A 20,460-nucleotide genomic window follows, 5' to 3' on the forward strand; every position below is an offset into this window, starting at 1 on the left:
AATAAGGAACCACAAAATTACAGAATTTTGCTCTAAATTACAAGCTACTGCAGAAATATTGGATCATTAAAATTATTGGCAATTTCGCAGATAATCGGATACACTGATATAGTATGTTACATGATATGTATTGATAAGTACTGATTAATCTGCTGTATCTGTTATATGTAGTAACTTTTTGTAACAAAGCACATACAGGGTATGTGGAGGTAAGTTCTCTCACATTCTCGATCTGTCCCATAGTGGAGCACAATGTTCCAGCCATCTTTACCCACCATGTTTGCCCCCCCCCCCCCCCATACTTATTCATTAGACTGGATGAAGTACAAGTCCGATTCATGGAAGGACATAATCAGAATAATTCGGACCACCACAGTTCTGAGAATGTAATTTTAAAAAATATACCATATTTTCCAGCATATAAGATGCACTTTTTTCCTTTAAACATAGGTCTGAAAAAACAGGGTGCATCGTATATGCCGATACTCATTTTTTTTATTACATTCATTTCTGAAAATTTTCTCTATTCTGAGTTAGACTATTTCCTTGCAGTGTGTGACAAAGAAGATTAAAATGTATTTTTTCCTAGTTAGATTAGGTAAGTTATTTGTTGAAAATAGACCTACATATTACTTTGTATTTAAAATACTATAAATTAATTATAAATTCAGTGATTAAAGATTTTTCCTCAAAAATGTGTACAAAAAAGGGAGTGCATCTTACGTGCCAGCAAATATGGTATATTCCTAGTGAAAATTACAGTACATCTCCAAGAATTTGCGTACCCCAAGAATATAAATTAAAATATCCCCCCCCCCACAAGATTGCAGTGTTGCTCAATTATTTCAGGTGACTTGTAACACTTTGCATCTACAGCTACCAGGTGCTCATCTTTTTGGGAGCTCTTCCTCATTCTGTCCAGACACAGACAGATTACCTGCGTAATAGCATTCAGCCAGCACTCTAATGAGCATCTTGTCTAGACTTCGTCCCCACAGTTCATGAATTCTTAGTGTTTGTCCCTCTGATCTTTTCTTCTAACCATCTGCATCATGAGGTCATTATTATTCCATGCCTAATTTCTAATTCCAAAAATGGTGTACTATAGTATCATTATGCTTATTCCATTATACTTGTCTAGCATGTGAACATGGTGGCATGGAAATCTTTTATCTGGAGTATGTCACTGGCAAGATAGTTCCAACACTGAGGACTGTAACAGTGTTGTTTCACTGTTACAGTGTTCACTGAGTACTGTGTTCTTACCTTGAACATTTCCAAGTGGGTCAGGCCAATCCATATGAAGTGATGCAGCACTGAGTGCGTGACAATTCTAGGGAAAACTTTTTGTGTATGAATTTACTTCTTATGTATCTGTGTATCAATGTCAAAGTTTTTACTGGAGCTTACTACCATAGAGTACTTCAGTCTAGCAAAAATTCTGTTTTGTTTCTTTTTGGGGGGGGGGGCAGCAATTGGCTCATTAGAGATATTAAGACCCAAACTAGGTCAAGATGAGAACATATGAAGTTTGGCAGATCTCTTAAAAAGAGAAAGCAAACTTTTTCAAATTTGGTACACTTCGGAACATCTTATTTGACCGCCCTCAAAAATTTCAAAGTCCGGAATTCGTAAATTTGGCAGCATAGCGCTTCAGAGCCAACTAAGAGTAGCCAACTTTGCAACATTTCTTCTTCCTGAATGAAAACGCTCGTGATTTTTTTTTTTCATTCTTTCACATTCCATAAAGTAAAGATACCCTAAAGCAGTAATAAAATATATGAGTAGACAAAAAAATGTTAAGTAGAAATACGAATGTTGAAAATATTTCAAGATTCATCGTTCTGAATTTGAAAATTGGAAAATGTATGTGCATTGTGAAACACTGAACAGGTTCTCATCCACCTGGAAAGAATTGCGGTCACATTTGAATGCAAGAAGGCAAATTTATGATGATTTTATGCGGAATGTTTAGTAAAGATACCTTGCACAACACCAAACGATTCTGCAGAGTGTGTCTTTTCCTTGGTTCTTGGCGAGAAATGGTTCGAAACTCCGGCACAATGTTGCTTCAACTGAGATTAACATGTTTTACTGACATTTCTGTTAGCTATCTCCTGGAGTAGTTGGTTAGATGACAAGACTTTCGTTTTTTTACTGTTTTTGTCAAGATCGAAACATCGTAGGTTCAAATCCCACCCTTTCCTTATTATTTTTTCCTTTTTATTTACCGAGTACGAAGTGTTCTAATAACGTAATAAAATATTATATGATATTACTGTAAATATTTATGCGATTCATGCTCAGTGGCGGCAATTAGGTTTCAGAACTGATGAGGCAAGGTGGTTGGAGGGCAAGGACAGTTTCTTTCCCTTGGTAGATAATGTTTAGCATAGTGCTGGGTCATCTGCTCCTTCACACTCCATAATCGTCGCCACTGTGCATGCCTCAAGTAATGCTTCTACTAATGTTTTTAATCTTTCAGTGATTGGCAGGATTTTAGGAAATACTTTCCCTTTCATTCAGCTGTTATAAGTTAACACATATTAAGAACTTACATGTCAACTTTCTGCATCCGGAAATGCTGGACATAAATCGCATAAATATCAATGGAAATATCCAAGAAAAGTAGATAAGCATTCTCGTCCAAAGCCATTTACTTCCCGAAAAAGATTTTGCAAAGAAGTAGGTTTGAACCCATGACCTTCCATGCCATAAGCAAACGATCCCCCTACACCACACGGTTCACTTTATTTTATGCACTTGGTTCGGATCCCACTTTAAACTGTAGGTCCAGGCCCGATTAGCCTTACTATGCATAAAGTTGACTTAAAACACCAAATCAACCAATTCATCTCCTTTCAGAGTGGGCCTTCTATGATACTGTAGTCGGCCAGCATCCGGAAATACAGTCTGCTTCGCGTATACCAGAGTGTAATTGCATTTAATATTGAAGCTAATTTTACTTTAAAACTACAGATTAAAGCGATAATAGTGTCCAGAAAAAGAACCTCATAGTAGATCTTTACACAAAGTATTTTAATCCATTGCCAAACATTTCAGTTAAGAATAATATTAATATATGTAATCCGGTCGCGAAGTCCTACAACGGCTGGGGGTTGGTCGGGCTTACCACCTGTCCCCCTAGTCTGGCTGCAGATCTTCACGCCCCCTTGGTGGCTCGCGTGGGAGGGAGGCCAGCAGTCGGTAGGTAAGCCTTGACCTGATATTGGGCTGTTGCGCTATTGGATTATTATCAAGTTCATATTCCGAAAATGGCTTGGAGTTTTCCACCACGAAAATATGTTTTTCAGTTTGAAGTTCGTTAGTATTATCATTCAAGGTTTCCATTGTTTTAATTTCACACATATTTTATATTTCATACGTTCCTCTCTCTTTTCATACAGTCTTTGGAAAAAAGCTGAAGTTTCTGGTCAAACGAGGTCTGTTTCAAATGACTCCTTTTCGCCCTCCTGTTCCTACTTTAAACAAACAACAAAATAATTCGTAACTAAACGATTGCTTGTTCAAAACACGGAATTTTTACACAATTTACAAAATATGACAAAACGCCAATAGACATGTTCATCATTTTTCCCTTTCAGCGTTTCTCGATTTTATCTGAATTCGTTTCCTCATGAAAATTGCCATGAGAAAATTATAGATATGACATTATATGTGAATTGGTTTCTTCAAACTGGTAGCAACTTTTAACATGAGCTACCTGGAGAAGAGGTAGCATGCTTGATTCTTACGAGGGAGGTCGTAGGTTCGATTCTCCACCTAGGCAGGAATTTTTTCAGGAGTATATCGTTGGGTGTAAAGTTTATCCACCGTGCTAAGAAGTTAACATTGGTCTCTGTAGTTCACGAGAGGAAAGGAAATAGTAAGAGAAAGTTATTTCGATGATAGGAGGAAGTCACATGCCACGTGGAATGCGCAGAATCGAGTTACATAGAGCTAAGTCTGTAATGGTGGTTTCGAATATTGCAAAGTTAGTGCGGAAAGTTTGTTATATCTGATACTCGTACTTTCTGTTCAAAGAAGACGAACATTTTAGATACAAAGCAGTGAGGAATTAACGATCGTTATGAGGTTTTGAATTTTTTGTTTGTCACTCACTATATAAATACTTATTAGTAATTTCTTATCGAATCGGCCTTCATCGCACTAACAATTTATTTATGTTAATTAGCGATTTACTATTAGTTTTAGACGCATGTTCAGATGGTGGTGAGAGGATTGACAACAGTCATTACGAAGGAACGGACATAAAATTACCAATCTTAGCAATTTGAACTCATTAAACGCTCTCCTTCGTTACAGCACTACTTCACTACTTAACATAACTGTATATCTTTTTTTAGTATATCGAAATCAAATAATCAATATTTTAGATGTCAGTGAAGAACAAACAATCCATAACTTAAATAACATTACATTTTGCATCCTGAATACATATATGTGATTTGTGAATTAATCATTATGTGTGTGTTAACACAACATATGAACAATAACTAAGAAGAAAAGTTTTAACTTTAAATCCTGGAAATCTCCAACTTCTAAGGGGAAATATGTGCAGAAGGGACGTCCCTCAAGTGTGCATCGGATTCATTTTTTAAATATTCTAATATCAACGGTATCTGTTCAGCAAACAAAAAAAAGAGGAAAAAAAGAAAGAGGAGAGGTTGGGATTTGAACCCGCGACCTTTCACGCTTAATGAAAAATAAGGCTAGCAGCATCTAACCAACTGCTCTACGTTTACTTACTGACAACATGCACTTAAAAACATGTTGACGTTTATGAAGACTCCCACCTTCCTGTGTTTCAAGCACATTTTCTCGACAAGTCGTGTAAAATATATGTTTTTGGGAACTGTTCGATATTATGCAAGGTATTGTAAATAAAATGTTGCATAAACTCCTCACAAATTTGCTTCTTTCTGCAGAAACTTGATGGCAATTTCCTCCAGGTGGAGAAAAACTCTGTTCAGTGTTTCAAACCTCCCAAATTTCAAGTCAAGCAAGCAGAATCGGAAATATCCTTCATGGTTCTTTTTCCAATTTATTATTTCTGTTTGATTGTGTATTATAATAGCGGTTTATAGTTTCTAAGTTCATGGAAAGTGTTAAATTGAAAACCTATCACCGCAACGTTTCTCGTCTAGTGGAAGGACCTACTCACAGGTGGCTTCTCTCACCTGGAGCTGAAGTGCAATGTTGCTAAGTTTACGATTTCGGGACTTAGAATTCTTTCCGGGCGGTCAAATAAGATGTTGAGAAGTGTACAATAATACTACTAGTAGATGTGCTTGTAGTACAAAAGTTCAAGCCCTCTTCTCTTGATATGGATTAGAATGCTGCAGGGAGAGGATTTTGCTCAAGTGCAAAATAGCTCCCATAGACGATGCAAGATAGCATACAAATTTTAGAGCTGCTTTGGTCGAGCGAATAATGCTCGAAAAGGCAAAATGAGCAGAATACACCTCAGGCCAAGTATTACATTTATAATTGTAATTTTTCTGTGATAGCAGGTCCTCAAATATGGATCGTGAAATGAAAGACGCAGTGAAATTAAAACTTAAGTAAACATAGTCATCATCTGCATGTAAAATGCAGTTTAATGTATCTTACAAATATACAGGGATATATGAAAATGAAATAGATGATTGTGGGCCAAAACTACCAAAGTGGATATTTTAGATACACACATCAAAAAAAAAAAAGTTTGGAAACACCCCAGTTGACCAGTGAAACAGTGAAATATGGAACGGTGCCTGGCATGTGACTCATGGTAGATGTCAGTCGAGATGTTACCAGCAGAGCAGACAGAAATAGCAGCACCACCGTGCGGCGTGGATGGGAATAGTGCAACTCTCAACCACTCCGAGCTGTCAGTACGGTAAGACGCGTTGCGTTTCTGTGTGTTCCAGTGAGTGAAATGCACCTGCCCGGGTAGAAAAATTCCCCCAGTAATGATATCAGAATACAATCATGTTCGAATTGTGACCTTAGTGGAGGAAGGTTATTCTTATCGTCTAGTTGCCCAACGAGTGGGTGTGAGTGTATCTGCTGTGTCCAAAACATGGAAACTGTATGTGGAGAATGGAGGCGTCGTCGATCGTCCTCGCAGTGGTTGTCGCCATTCGTCCACTCTAACACAGTACCGCTATGTCTGAAGTATTGCCCGGAGAAACCCCGAACGCACTGCTGCAGACCTCAGAAATGACATGTTCGGAGCTACAGGTGCACATGTGACCCCACAAACTATTTGCAATCGGCTCCATAATGCACGTCCTTGGAGAACGCCCCCGTTAACCATGACACGCCGTAGTGTGCGATATCGGTGGGCTCAGCAACACCATGACAGGGATATTCAGCAATGGTCCAGTGTTCTCTTTACTGATGAATGCGCCTGTGTTTGCGACCTGATAATGGTCGAATACATGTGTGGCGAGAATCAGGTAGCATTGCTCGAGCTCGGTGGCTCAGTCATGTTTTGGGGTGGTATCATGATGGGACGTCGCACTCCACTGGTTGCCCTTTTCGTGCTGCTGTGGGAGATGCTTTCGTGTTGCAGGATGACAATGCTCGTTGTCACAGGGCGCCGATTGTAGGAGCGTTCATCGACAATGCAGGTATCACTCGAATGGACTGGCACCCATTTTTCCCAGACACGAACCCCATCGAACATGTATGGGACAAGCCGAAAAGTACTGTCCGGAAGCGTGTACCACCTCCCTCAACACTAAAGGACCTCCGATGAGTGGCAGAAAACGATTGGGATAGGATGGACCAAGAGTTCATTGACAGCGTCATCAATGGTATGCTAAGACGTGTGAATAACCTGAGACGTGTACGAGGAGGCGTTACTCGCTACTGAGATGGACCATGTGATTTGCAGAGATCAGGTCATGTGCTGTCTCTTTTTGTTCCATTTTCGCCATAATGGCATACTTTGTTTTTCGTCTGTCACTTGACTGGGATTGTCATGTCGTTTCACTGTATTGTGGTCAAAGGTTTCCACAAACACACTATTCATTTTTCATGATGCCTATACCTCGTTTTCTTTCTCTAATAACCATTACTGTGGGTGTTTCCAAACTTTTTTTTGATGTGTGAATATGTGTCTACGATTATTGACACATAAAAAGATATTCCATTTTATACGCTCGAGGGTGAGAGACTCAAACGAGTACGAGCGAGCGAATAAGGATGCTCTGAAAGGCATGTAATACATGTAAATTTTTAGACTAAATTATACCATTTAAGGCAAGGTTTACAGAAATTACCATAAAGTAATGATTCTTGTTTCAGTCATATAGGCTTTACTGCATCAAAGATATGTATTGATGTTTGCATAAAGGTCTGAAAACCCAAAATGCATGGTGGAAACGTGGCAGCCATATCTAAAACAGACATGATAGAAAAATAAAGTTATTAGTTTTGACCTATACATACATATGTGAATTCACGTACAAAAAATCAATTCTTTCCAAAATAGTCGAGTGGCCAATTAATTCAAAATTGGACCACTCCATATGGTCCAAGTGTGAAAATGCCTCACAAAGGTACTTAGGCACATTAACTCTTTGCTTTTGCCTTTATTCCAGTTATATGAACTCTGTTTTTAATTTTATTTATTCCATGGCATGTTACATTATCTGCTTTTGCTTAGCTCTCTGTAACTGCATGTACTTTTTTATGATGGTTTCCTTAATATAAGTACTTTTCTTTAACTTTCTTCTCCATCTGTAAGTTTTCCCTCATATTGAATAATGTTTGCTCCAGTTCAGAAATTAAGGGTTTCCAGATTTGTTTGCAGTAAGGTTTAATTTTTATATTTTTTGTTTTATTTTCATATTTTTTCAAATGTTTACTTTATCCTAGTATAAAAAATGAAAATTTCTGCACGGTGTCTTCCAGCTTATGAGGTTGCTAAATGGCACACAGGTTCTTTGCATATACACTTAGAAGTAGAAGAGATCTAGACAGTCTTTAAAACTTAATGTGCATTGAATGCAGACTCTCCATGTTTGTGTATTTACTTTGCTGTAGTATTAATAACACAAAGTTCACTTTGCAGATGGAGACTATTTGAAATTGTATCCATGTTGATTAAAAGGCTGTATGTATGATTAAGATATCAGTTTAAGGGACCTCAAAAATGCAAATTTTTTCAATGTAATGCACCAATACTACCACTTTTCTCAGTACATATTTTCAACCTTTTGCCTGGCACCAACACATAAATAATAGTACAAAATTTGTAGAATGGCAGTCCAAGTGTCAAGTCTTGTTAGTGTGAGTACATGACTTTGCCACAAAACTAGGAGTTTTTGTAGGTGCAAGTGTTACAATTAAGGTTAACCCAGCATGAAAAGACAAAACAAATTCGGGGGGAAGGGGGGGGGGCTCCTCAATGGTGTAGTGGTAACATTGTTACCTCGTAATCAAGGGGTCTGGCTTTGATACCCAATGGAGGCACTTTAAACTGTTGGTCCAGTCCCCATTAGTGCCTCTGTGCATAATGTAGAATTCAAACTTGAGAGCCCTTTAGGAATTCTACCTTTCCAAGTTTTGCGTGGTGGAGGAAACCAATTGTCGATAGGGTCCCTAAGACCTTGGCTCTATTGAGTAACCGACTTAAGCATAGGCTCCTAAATTCTAAATGGTGCCTTTCTAGATTCTCTTGATGTATCACATTGATAACAGCCATATTTGAAGCTCATCTGGTGCAGCTGAGGAGGAAATATTTTCTTTTTTAGGGTTTCTAAGAACTGCTGGGGAACCAATTTAAGCACAACTGCTATAATCTAACAAATGCATTCTGCCGACCTCCATGGTGGAGTGGTAAGCACATTGTGCTATGATGCCAGGGGTCTCTAGTTTGAATCCTGGCTTGAGCGTGGGTGTTTGTGAGTGTCCATTCATCAATTTCATCATATCATCACTCATCCCCCAATTCACGATTAGCCAAAAGTGGCAGAAAAGAGAAGTAAAATAAATCAATCAAACAAATGCATGCTAGAACATGATCAATTTGACTGTACCACAAGACAAAAATCTCGAGGTTTTTATTCTGTTGGGTTTAATCTCATACTCCTTGGATATGATCACACTACACATATTCCTAAATTAACATATTTAAAAAATGTCAGTATATGGGAGAAATATTATTCATTTCATTTTTAACAAATTTCTTTAATATGTCATATATAAGATTAATCAAGCTTGTTAGAGTTTGTTACATAAAGGTGAGTTTTAAATGGTATTTTACCTGTGAGAATATGCCATTCTAGAAAGACATCAAATTTTCCAAACATTAAAAGAACTCGCTGATGATATTATTATTCACATTATTTTTAAACTGTCCTTCAAATGTAAATGTATAAGGGTAGAACAACCATGCAATGTTGTTAGTCGTGCGCTTCTCAGTATACAAATGCAGGCCTGCTGCTAGTATTTACCTATACATAAAAATCGTAGTACCATGTTATTTTGTGAAAATATAATGTATTGTCTAGTTTGATAACACAGTCATAGTCACTTTTTGTTGGCATGAGAGACAGACTAGAAAAGAGTGTCACCAAAACTGATATGTGCAGATTTCCTCATCATGCATAAATAATAAAGCATGATTTTTAACTGTGTGAGAGTTTTGGTTTTTCTGCAGATTTGAGAAGCTCTGGAACAAAAACAGTCTGGAATGGAAAGATGCTATCTCAGAACAGTTTCTAGGATGCAGTAGACCCAGACTGTTAAATAAAGTTTATTTTTTAATTAATATTGCGCATGAATGTACAGAGTGAGTCGAAATTCCATTAACACCCCCCATAAAATGTAATGTTGGGGTAGGGTTCCCAGATATCCCGTAAAATACAGGAATGTCCCATGTTTTCGTAAAGACATCCTGTTGTTCCGACAAAAGTACTCGGGACAGTTTTTTGTCCCATATTTCAACAATAGGAAACGTTGAGTCAACCTGGCCTCACTATTTTCTATTTTCAGGTGTACTGGAGAAGTTTAACCCACTGTGGTAAGCTATGAGTGTACATATTCCATAATAAGAAACTCTTAGAAGAGTTGCAAAGAATTACAAGGGCCACTTAACTCCACTGACTTGGTGTTCTGCACACACAACGAAACTCCTCAGGCAATTAGATATCACAATGAGTGATAATACTAGAAAATTGCATTAAAAAATTAACATAATTTAGTGTGAAATGCTCCATAAATACAAGTTTCCTTACCCTATTTTTTCCATAGAAGATATAATCAGTAGTCAAGGTTTAAAACAAGGTATAACACGTTCCGATAGAAAAAGAACATATTGTGCATCGTAGCCTTGAAAAATAAGTGTCCCGTATTTTTTTCCTGAAATATCTGGGAACCCTATGCTGTGGTTATGTAAGTTATGTTGGTACAATTGGTCATGTTAGAAACAGGATAGGCTCAGGGGGAGGTCCGCCAGATTGAATTCAACTCAAAAATTTTAAATGGGAAGGGAGTAATGTGTTGCATCAAATCAGGCTAGAATTACCCAAGGAATGCCATGGTGAAAGTACTTTCATTTCACTATAAGTCATCAAATAAGTAAAAATATACAACACAAGATAACTAACTTTTAAATCTGCTTCAGTGTAGTGTATTGGCAGTTTATCACAGATGTGTTTGTCCATTCTCTGGATGTTTCAAGTGTAAACATTTCTTCCGTGTATAAACTGTGCCAAATTATAATTCCTCCACATTTGATTGTCTTGACTGGTTTTGTCAAAATGGAATACGAGACCTGTCCTCCAGATTATCTGGCTACTATAAACATTTTAGGTTGGGATCATATTTTCCCGTGGTCAAAGCACTGATCACCTCTGCCAGTGCTTGAAGTTGATGGGGTGATGCTTCCCCCCCACTTAGAAAAACAAATTTAGGAAATTTTGGTAGCAAGTTTGTGGAAAGCATCATCCCAGCGAGGATAGTTTGTGTAAGCATCCTTTCGCCCGTTTCATTGAAACAAGTGAATTATACAAGTACCTCCCTCCTATCCCCAAACTCGACCAAATAACCCCTCACCTAGGAATTTCGACTTCAACCATGTTATATATCCATATGCTAACCACCTTAAACATATTTCCCAATGTTGCCTTTGCAATGCTTATGTGGTGCACAAGTAATTTTGGTTTTTGGTGTTTTCTGCTATTGATTGTATTGTGTTTGTTCTAAACAAGGGTCACAAGAATATGATTAAGTTATAGTATTTTAGGTCTCTTTTTTTTTTTCTGTACTAATTTTATGATTGTATCAACCTAATGGCTGTCATTTTAATGAAGAGGTTTTCTCAGGACATCAACCAGGTGATTTCCGGATAGGCTGGCTTCCAAGAGCTAACACCACTCTCATCTTCAGGAATTGAAGTGTATCAACCGTGCCAAATTATAATTCCACCGTATTTGATTGTCTTGACTGGTCTTCCAAAATATCTGGCTTCCATGAAAATTTCAGGTCAAGAGATCAAATTTTGATCAAATCAAATCAGATCAAAATCTTCAGGGATTGAATTGAAGATGAGAGTGACTTTTGCTCTTCAAAGCTATCTGGAAATCACCGGGTCAATATCCCAACATTCGCTGCTTCAAGAATTATGTTACATTGTAGTTTGTATATTGCATAGTGTTAAATATAACATTTGTTGTTTTCTTTACAGGCAAAACAGAACCAACAAACAAAAGTCTAGATAATGTTGTAAATTTGTTGATTGGTCAAAATCGGGAGCAACCTTCAACAGTCCTTGAACAAGGAAAAGATGAAAGAGATGGTGAAGACAGGGAAAACCATGCTGGTGAAGTTATTGGTGAGAATACAAATGTCATTAATATGCAACGGACAAGTACATCAGATGTAATTAAATTTAATGGTCCACAGAAAGAGGTACTTGACATCCCACCACTTAGACCAGAACAAGACACAAAAAAGTTTCAAGTAGGTCCAGGGAATAGGAGAGAGCACGAGAATAGAGCAGCAAACAGTGGCATCTTTCCAGGAGTTAGACCGAAAGGTAGCTGATGTAATGTTTGCATGAGATTCGTGACGTCAGTATGTTGTCCTTAGTTTAGCTTTTAGTTTGTGTTGTTTTACTATGCTTTCATGTGGTTTTTTGGTTGTCACTGGATAATTTTTGACCTTTTGGAGCCTTGAAATGATTTAAGTAGCTTCACACTATTAATTTTTCACATATAGTGACGTAGTGATGTGTGTGTATGTTTTACAAGTAATGTAAATATTATGTAGTTTTGTCTGCATCATCCCTTGCCTTAGCTCATGCTTTGTGTATGTGCCATATTGCCTATTAGCACCTTCAGCAAGTTATTTTATGAAGTAAATACATTAGCTAAAATGAAAATCATAATGTCAAAATATTATTTTGTTTAACTTTAATATCTAATTGTTACAATTAGGCTTGCAAAAAATAAACAGTTCCAAGTCATGCATGAATTTTGACAAATATTTATTTCTCTTAAATGGCTACAAAACAGTTGTTTCTTCATACAGTTGGTTCATAATATTCCTGCTAAAGAGTGCTCTCAAAATATGGATATTTTGTTAAATGCGAATTGATATCAACCTTTTTGATTAAAGTCTATTTTTTCCCCAATATGTCAACATTCGCTTCAGAAAGGAAATGTTGGTATCTCCACACATATTACTGTTGTTTTAAGTAATAGAATATGTCAAGATACATTTTCCTTCAGTAAATTGTAAATAAAAATTTTCATAATATTTGTGTGAGTTAATGACCTTGTCAAGTGCTCAAAAATATTTTTCATTCACACATATATTTAACCAAATAAATATTAAGATCAATTAATTACTTATTAACTACGTGGAAGGCATTGGTAAAATTAACATTTCCGATGCAGGTCCGTGGTGTCCTCTTGAGCGAAAGTTTATGTAATGAAGTTGTGCTTTTAGAATTTTTATAGTTTCAAAATGAAAGAAGAAAAAATGATTTTTTGGGGCTCCAATGAAACATTCTGATTTTATATCATTATTCTTTTTTACAAAAAATAATTCATTTTAATAGTGAATATTTTAAAAGTAGTTTTTGAACTTGAACTGGGAAGGGAATTTTTAGGCAGACTGTATTTACAGCCTTTGGGAGGGATGTGGATAGACTTGCCACAGTGTATCTACGGCTGATTAGAGTAAGCATGGGTTATTCTAGTTACACATAGGGTGTTCACAACTTCACAAATTAATAACATACTGTGGTTTATGTGATTCACACTGTGTTGTTATACTTTGACATGAGAACCTTTAGATGCCGTATGTGTGTCACCAATCAGTATGCCAACTCTGTCCATATTCGATGTTTGATTGGCAGAGTGCCTAACTTTCTACTGTGGTTGTGGAAATGCTATATTAATATGGACAGAGTTGGTATAACATTTTGATGCTGTAAGTGCCACCAAAGGTGCACATGTCTAAGTGGACTGTTTGATTTTGGCATGGATGGATAATATCAGATCTTAACTGATGCCAATAAAGTACTAATATAAAATTCGGAAATTATATTAAGCGGAAAATGTTCCATGAAGAACCAGAATGGATCATTCACATTTGTAAATAATTAGGTGACTGCAAAGTATTTGTGCTGTAGAAAATGAAACTGCTCATTTAGAAATTTTCCCTACAAAATCAGGCATATGAATTAAACAATACCTTTTTTTTACTCATCACATTGTAACAAAGTTGCAGAATTGTGCACTTTTTAATAGAAATATTGAATTGTTGAAATTATCAACCATTTTCTTATAAACCATGACACTGTCATCATGGAACAAATCTAAACTAGGTAATAGTGACAATTATTTCTGTGGATATTTGCCTTCTTGGAATAATAGTGAATTAATTTGAACAACTATTTAAGGTATGTGTGTGTGCATTGCTACTGTACATATTGAGTTCTCAGAAATTTAAACTGAACCACATGCAACTTTTAAGAGTTTTAATATTGCTCTGTTGCAGACACTGCACTTAAGTACATTCTATTTTAACCACAGTTTCAAATGTATTAATGCTTGCAAATTCCAACAAAAATTCAATAAAAATGCTTGCTTGCTTATATCCTGTAGCTGCTTTTAGCCTGTGCTTATTTAGTAATAGATTTGAGGAAAATAGATGTATTTATATAAAAAAAAAAAACGTTTTATTGCTCATACTGAAATTGATCATTATCCTGCCTGTTAAAATATCGGGCCTGGTTAAAAGTGTTCAAATAAAATAAAAATAAATAAAAATGATGTGCCACTGATATAACATTGGCATTATGAGATTAGTAAACATTTATGTTAAGGTAAAAGATGAACCATCATGATTAGCCAAAAGTAATAATATTAATAATAATAATGACAAAAGCAATGCAACATAAAATAATACAAAATACAGAAACATGTAATGTTTACTTTCACCTCAACTTGTTTTCTTTCTAAGAAAAACATGTTTCGATCGTGAAATGGTTTTAACTTTGCATTATTTGTTTCGTCATAGCAGCTTGATGATTCTAGCAGGAAGGATAGTGTTGAATTGATTATTTTAACTCCATAATATTGATCGAAAACTTTTAGATTTTTATTTAACATCTTTTTTTGTGAACTTTGATTCACCCACAAATAGTGTTCTTTTGTGGTACAACTTGTATATTTCCATCTTTTCTCTTTTATAAATCTCCCTGCTTCTCCAAAATATTTTTATTCACATCAATTATGTTTTATTCTGTATACCCCTTCCACTTCTAGATTCTCTTTTTCTTACAGGAAAGTACGTAGTTTTTGGACATTACTCGAGCTATGGGTTCTAATAAAAATCTCTGTAATACAGAGCATTGTATAGAAGGGTTGGGATTAGAAACAGGGGCAACATGTTAATATTGTGACTGCGTTATATGCGGCAAATCTAGAGGTGAAAGTTGTACCACAGAAGAAATAGTATTTTATCAAAGTTCACAAGTGCACTGTATCATGCACTTTCTTTTTATGTTTTTCATCTGATCCTATCCTGGGCAAGATCAGTCCACCACTCCTTACCATTCTAACAACTTTCTTCAGATCCGTTTTAATATTGTCATTTTATCTTTATCTTGGCCTTCCTAATATAGGTGTAACAAGGGGTGGGTCACCACCCAGGGCCTTGCATCTCATGGGGCTTATATGTAAAGTAATAAATAGAAGTGACAAAATTAGATTTGGAAAGGCTTAATTTTTTGGGGATAGTTTTTATTTTTATCTGGCTTTAAATTCTAGTTAAATGTTAGAATTTGAATTAATATCTCAAATATTTAGTATTTTAAATAAACCGGATTGCGAGTGGAAAGGAGGGGTAGAGTAAAGCATGCTTCCTTATGGTCGGAGTTGAATAGATGGAGGGGAATATGTGCAAAGGCTTTTGGCCGAAGGATCTTTTGTTTGTGGTTGCTATATAGCAGTCTGATTTTAGAAGCAACGCCGCTATAAATAAAATAATTTCTCGTAACAAATCTGTATTGTTCGCGTTATGTATTTTAATGTAACTCGGAAGTGATCATCTACGCTTTCACTGAACATTGTTCCATTGTGCATTGTAACAAGCGATTTGTAGCATTTGCTAGCTTCATTGGCTCTACACTGTATTTAGTGTCCGCTACTGTAGGTGGGTGCATCCAAATAACTATCATTACTATGAGTAATGTCGGGGACAGATTGCTATGTGGGGAGAAAATTTCAATCCGGAGCATCTAAAGGAAAAGGAAAGCTGAAATAGCAAAGCAGAATAAAAGTTTAGGTGGGTCACTGGTGAAATATTTGAAAACGAATATGCACAAGGAAGATTGATGTAACTGATGTTATAGTGCTGGATTACCAAACAGGGCAGATTAGGCACCGGCATCTGGGCCCAATACTTTTTAGTGGCCCCTCAACAAAGAATCGAAATGATGATTTGATCTTGAAAGAAAATTACGATAAAAGTTTCTTAAATTGCTTCAAGAGATGGAAAGATATGAATCAACTAAACAAAAGAGAACTTTACATTAAGTAGTCAATAATTTGTATTATTATTATTTAAATTTGATAATATTTTGCTGACATATACATGAGGAATTTGTATCGATTCACATTGAGATTTCAAATTCATAGAATGGATGGGGCCTCACTTTCTAATCTCAAGGGCCTCATGATATGTAACTACACCAATGCTTCCGACAGATGTCTTGCCATCAGGTTCCCCAAGTATGCTGTAAACTTTTTTTATTGTCTCCCATGATACGTGGTTCAAATTCCATCCTGGGCATGGATATTCTTTATGAGTGTCCTTTCATCACTCATCTACAATGTCTCCGTAAGCCAAAAGCCAGAAGAAAAGCAATGTAATATATCCTAATTCAATCAATAATAATAATATCAGGGCATGAATATAGAGTTACATTCACATGTTGTTTAGTCTCTTTTAGGTTCAAATATCTTTCTTAAATCGTTCATTCAACAGCATTAATTTTTTGGTCTTTTAGTACAAAACTACAGCAGGCATAATTACTGTCTTGTACATTTTGACTTTCAGATATTATTCAAGAGGATAAAAGTTTATGAAAAGAAAAGTAAGGTTGTTTACGAAGTAATACAGTTGTTAAAATGATTTCATGCTTTTAATTTTGCAGATCCAGAAAACATGGTAGATCAAGATATGAACGAGCTTGATAAAGATCAGGCTGATGAAGACAACGATCCTCTGGGCTTTGATCCTGGAAGGGATGATAATATTGATAAAATGGCCAGGAGTTTAAAAGAGGAAGATCTCAATGGTAGGGCTGTTAAACGGGTCTGAGTGCATATAATTAGAATAAGCACACGTGCAGCAAGCATGATCAAATTGTCAGGTGTTATTTAATTCTTGTACCACTTTATACATGGAAACAAGAAGGACATAGTACCTTTCAAAAAGGGATATATGTTACATTAACTTTCTCAAAAAATGCTGTTTCTAACTCATGGTATTATAATTATTATTCTGTAGAAAAAGGAAAGGACATGTTCATAGAAGTACATGAGAATCAATGTCTTGGTCCATGGTATCAAAATCTGTGCATACGTGTGTAATGTAATGCCATAGCTTTAAGTCTTTGTCTTGACACTATAATAATTGAAAAAAATAATGCGCAAGTTGTCTCATTACATTATTTTTCTACTGTTTCCACTTCTTTTACATGCAAGGAAAAACTAAGTGGAACATCTTAGATTGACACGTGGGTTTATTTTCTCTTCTGAATTTTTGGACTGACCTCCATTGTTCTTTGGGATGGGAGAAAAGAATGTGTGGTGGAAGGGTTAAAACATGGTTAAACTGTTAAATAATTATATAAAAAAACATGTTTTCCTGTTCATGTCGCTGAAGTATGAGAATGCCAGTTCTTACCTTTGGAAGATGTGAACTTGTGTACTTTCTAATGCTTTTTATCTACTTAACAATATTTCAACCCTTCCACCACAAATCACTGAAGAACGATTGAGGTCTGTCCGAAAGTTTAGAGGACAGAACAATATACATGCTGTGATTTAATTTCGTTTTTAACATGTTGGCAACGTTCTCATGAAATACACTTTTTTATATGGCGTATAATAATCCTTGCGGCGCTGGGTATTCGCTACTCCAAACTGAGCTTTTCTGTATAGTCCTGATCTTTGTGTAATGTTTTCTTAAGACTGTTCATAGTTGAAGTATTAGAATCAAATTTAATTTGATGGTTCTTCCATGCAATTGGATTTCCTTCATAATTCAGTTGAGAATATGGGAAGCAGCATTAATCTTAAAAGAAGTACATTCAGTTTTAAAGCAGTATTAATATTTCATGCTAACCCTCATCAGAGTAAATCATCTGGCTTGTTACTTCATCGGTCTTCTCTGTTATTAATATTGATGAAACTAAACTAAATAGTTAATGACATGATAACATTGCACAGTGTCTCTTTATTAGTGCTATGATATATGCCAAGAACTTAGTTGTTGCACAAAACATCAAACAAGGGAAACAAAATATAATGTGTAGTTCCATAAAATATCACAAAATAACAAAAAGAGGTCAAGCCAAGAGAAGTAGGTCAAGGGTACTTTCTATGTGAGTTATTGTTTGAATGTGTTCTAAGCATAGAGAAGATTTTTCCATTGGTGTGTGGTCTCTGTTGCTACAGGATATAAATTGCCTTTTGAGTGGCCATGAAAAGTTCAATTACCATGCGGAACTACATAATATGTGGGCATGGGAATTCCACATGTATTATTTTGCAGTATTAATCCTTCTTGCAGCTTTGACCCGGGTCAGTTATATAGAATAATAGAATACTTTGAGAGAGTACTTCACTTCTGGAAATGAATACCATTCATTTTTTATTGGTATTTCACAAATCCCAGTTGTGTTACAATCATTACTTTTAAAAAAATAATTAACAGGGAGCATCAGTTTATTTTCTGTTGACTTGTGACCATATCACACGAGGTTTTCAAACTATCTCGGGTATGTACTACAAGTGTACCAATTTATTTGGTAAGTCAGAATAACCGATTGAATTTTGTGTCAAACAAGATTCTGCTATTGATAATTTACCATCCTACTCACCACCCTCTCAAAATAAAGAACACATGAATTGAAACACTTTTAGCACAGAATGACTGTAAAGTCTTCACGTCAACCAAATAACAATTTATGGCTCACCATTGAGTAGGGTGTTCAATTATTTTTTTTTTTTTTTAAAAAAATATAGTGAAACCTCAATTTTAAAGTCTTGGATTTTACATTTTCTGCATTATACCTTCAATCCTCATGGTCTGAATAGAGCAAAATATTACAAAATTTTCCAGGAATTTTGTGCATTTTAAGTTTTTCACCTTGATCCCCTGAAAAATCTAAAATTGAGGTTCCACTCCATGTACATTTTGATTTAATGTCTTTGAAGTAATCAAATTTTAGGTCTAAAGTTATCGAAGTGTTATAAATATGGAGTATTTTGCATTCCTGAGGTTTCAGATTAATGATCTTTTCTTGCATATATTTAGCTAGGCGATATAATTCTTTTGAATGATTTTTTTTCACCATCACGTTGAATGTAATTGAGTACTTATGGCACTGGATTATATGAGAGAATATCGGACATATTTTCATATTGGACAAAGTTATGGCGTGAGTGAAAGTAACTGTTTTAAAATAATAAGATGGATAGAAGATACATTAATAAAACATCCAGATTTTTCATTACCAGGAAAAAAAAGAGCTATTAAATACTAGACTTCTTTCAAAATTTGGGAGCGTTCAAAAAAGCATGTCAAACCGAAATTTTTAATTCAACTCTATTTTTAATCTAGCTGGAAAAAAGATATCAAGTTGAGATATAGTTAAAGCCCAATTGGGTATATACATTAATTAAAATCATTAATCATTAGACCTCTGGAATATACAGTGTAGAATATCTATAGTTGTTACCAAAAAAATTGTTCTTATTATGAACATTACAAATTAAGGCTATCATATAATTCTAGAGTTTATGGAATGAAGAAGTAAAATTATCCTCTAGGATTTCCTTAAAAGAGAGAAAATTAAGGAAATTGTATTTCAGTTTATCAAGATATCCATTGTCTTACTGTATTATGTAGTCATACAAAGTATGAGAATTCTTCATGGACAGCAGAATGTGTGATCTGGTGTTTGTGTAGTGAATATTATATTAAATGCACTATATTGTATCAAAGGCAGTTGGACTTTTTCTTTCACATTGCTGTGAGAGTATACTACTATAAATTTAAAAGTGAATTATGAGAGTGTGGATGGTAATTCTTTGTTGTGTTACTTCAGTTAAGAATTTTTTTAAACACAAAATGCAATGTTTGTTAAAGGAAAGGGATTGGTGGAAGTTTATTGTGTATTATGATGTGAATCTCTTGTGTGTCAGGGAGAGAGTGACTGAGAACTGGTTGTTTGTTGTAAATATTACATATTATTACTGCTACTAGAAGTGCTACTGAAAGTAAAATCCAAGTGCAATTTGTGCTATATTTTTAGTGCTTGTTGAAATATTGTCTGCAATGCAATACCATCCGGGTTATTATCTCACAGCGAGATTAAGTAAGTAGTAATCAATGTGCCATGTATTTAGAGCAGTAATGTAGAAGACTAGCCTTCTAGTAAATTATTTGAGGTCCCAAGACCTCAGTACCTGTCTAGTTTATGTATATTTTGTAATATTTCAGCTGCAAATAAAATGTCAAAAAATATATATATATGCATATTGCTTTATGTAATTTCAAGTATTGATTTTTTTTTAAATTTGTGCTTTCTTTAACCTCCAGCGGATTGAAAACCCTGTGCACCAATAAGCACTTTTCAAACTCGATGCATAATACAAAACACATCATATCTGGAGAATTAATTGTCATGAGAGATAA

General features: G+C 35.4%; 1 protein-coding gene across 4 annotated transcripts in view; it reads left to right on the forward strand.

Moving 5' to 3' along the window:
• Positions 1-18,102, forward strand: part of LOC145994722 (uncharacterized) — a 74,368-nt gene extending 56,266 nt beyond the window's left edge. For 3 of the 4 annotated variants that reach the window (XM_083130923.1, XM_083130925.1, XM_083130924.1), the window contains 2 exons: positions 11,705-12,055; positions 16,688-18,102. In XM_083130923.1, the coding sequence (XP_082987049.1) occupies positions 11,705-12,055; positions 16,688-16,854 (518 nt within the window). In that variant the 3' untranslated portion in view covers positions 16,855-18,102. The remainder of the gene's footprint in view (positions 1-11,704; positions 12,056-16,687) is intronic. The other variant, XM_083130926.1, reaches the window with a different exon arrangement.
• Positions 18,103-20,460: the final 2,358 nt, after the last annotated feature.

Source organism: Lepisma saccharinum, chromosome 11 (genome assembly GCF_977018435.1).
Source record: "Lepisma saccharinum chromosome 11, izLepSacc3.1, whole genome shotgun sequence".
NCBI classification, from domain to species: domain Eukaryota; kingdom Metazoa; phylum Arthropoda; class Insecta; order Zygentoma; family Lepismatidae; genus Lepisma; species Lepisma saccharinum.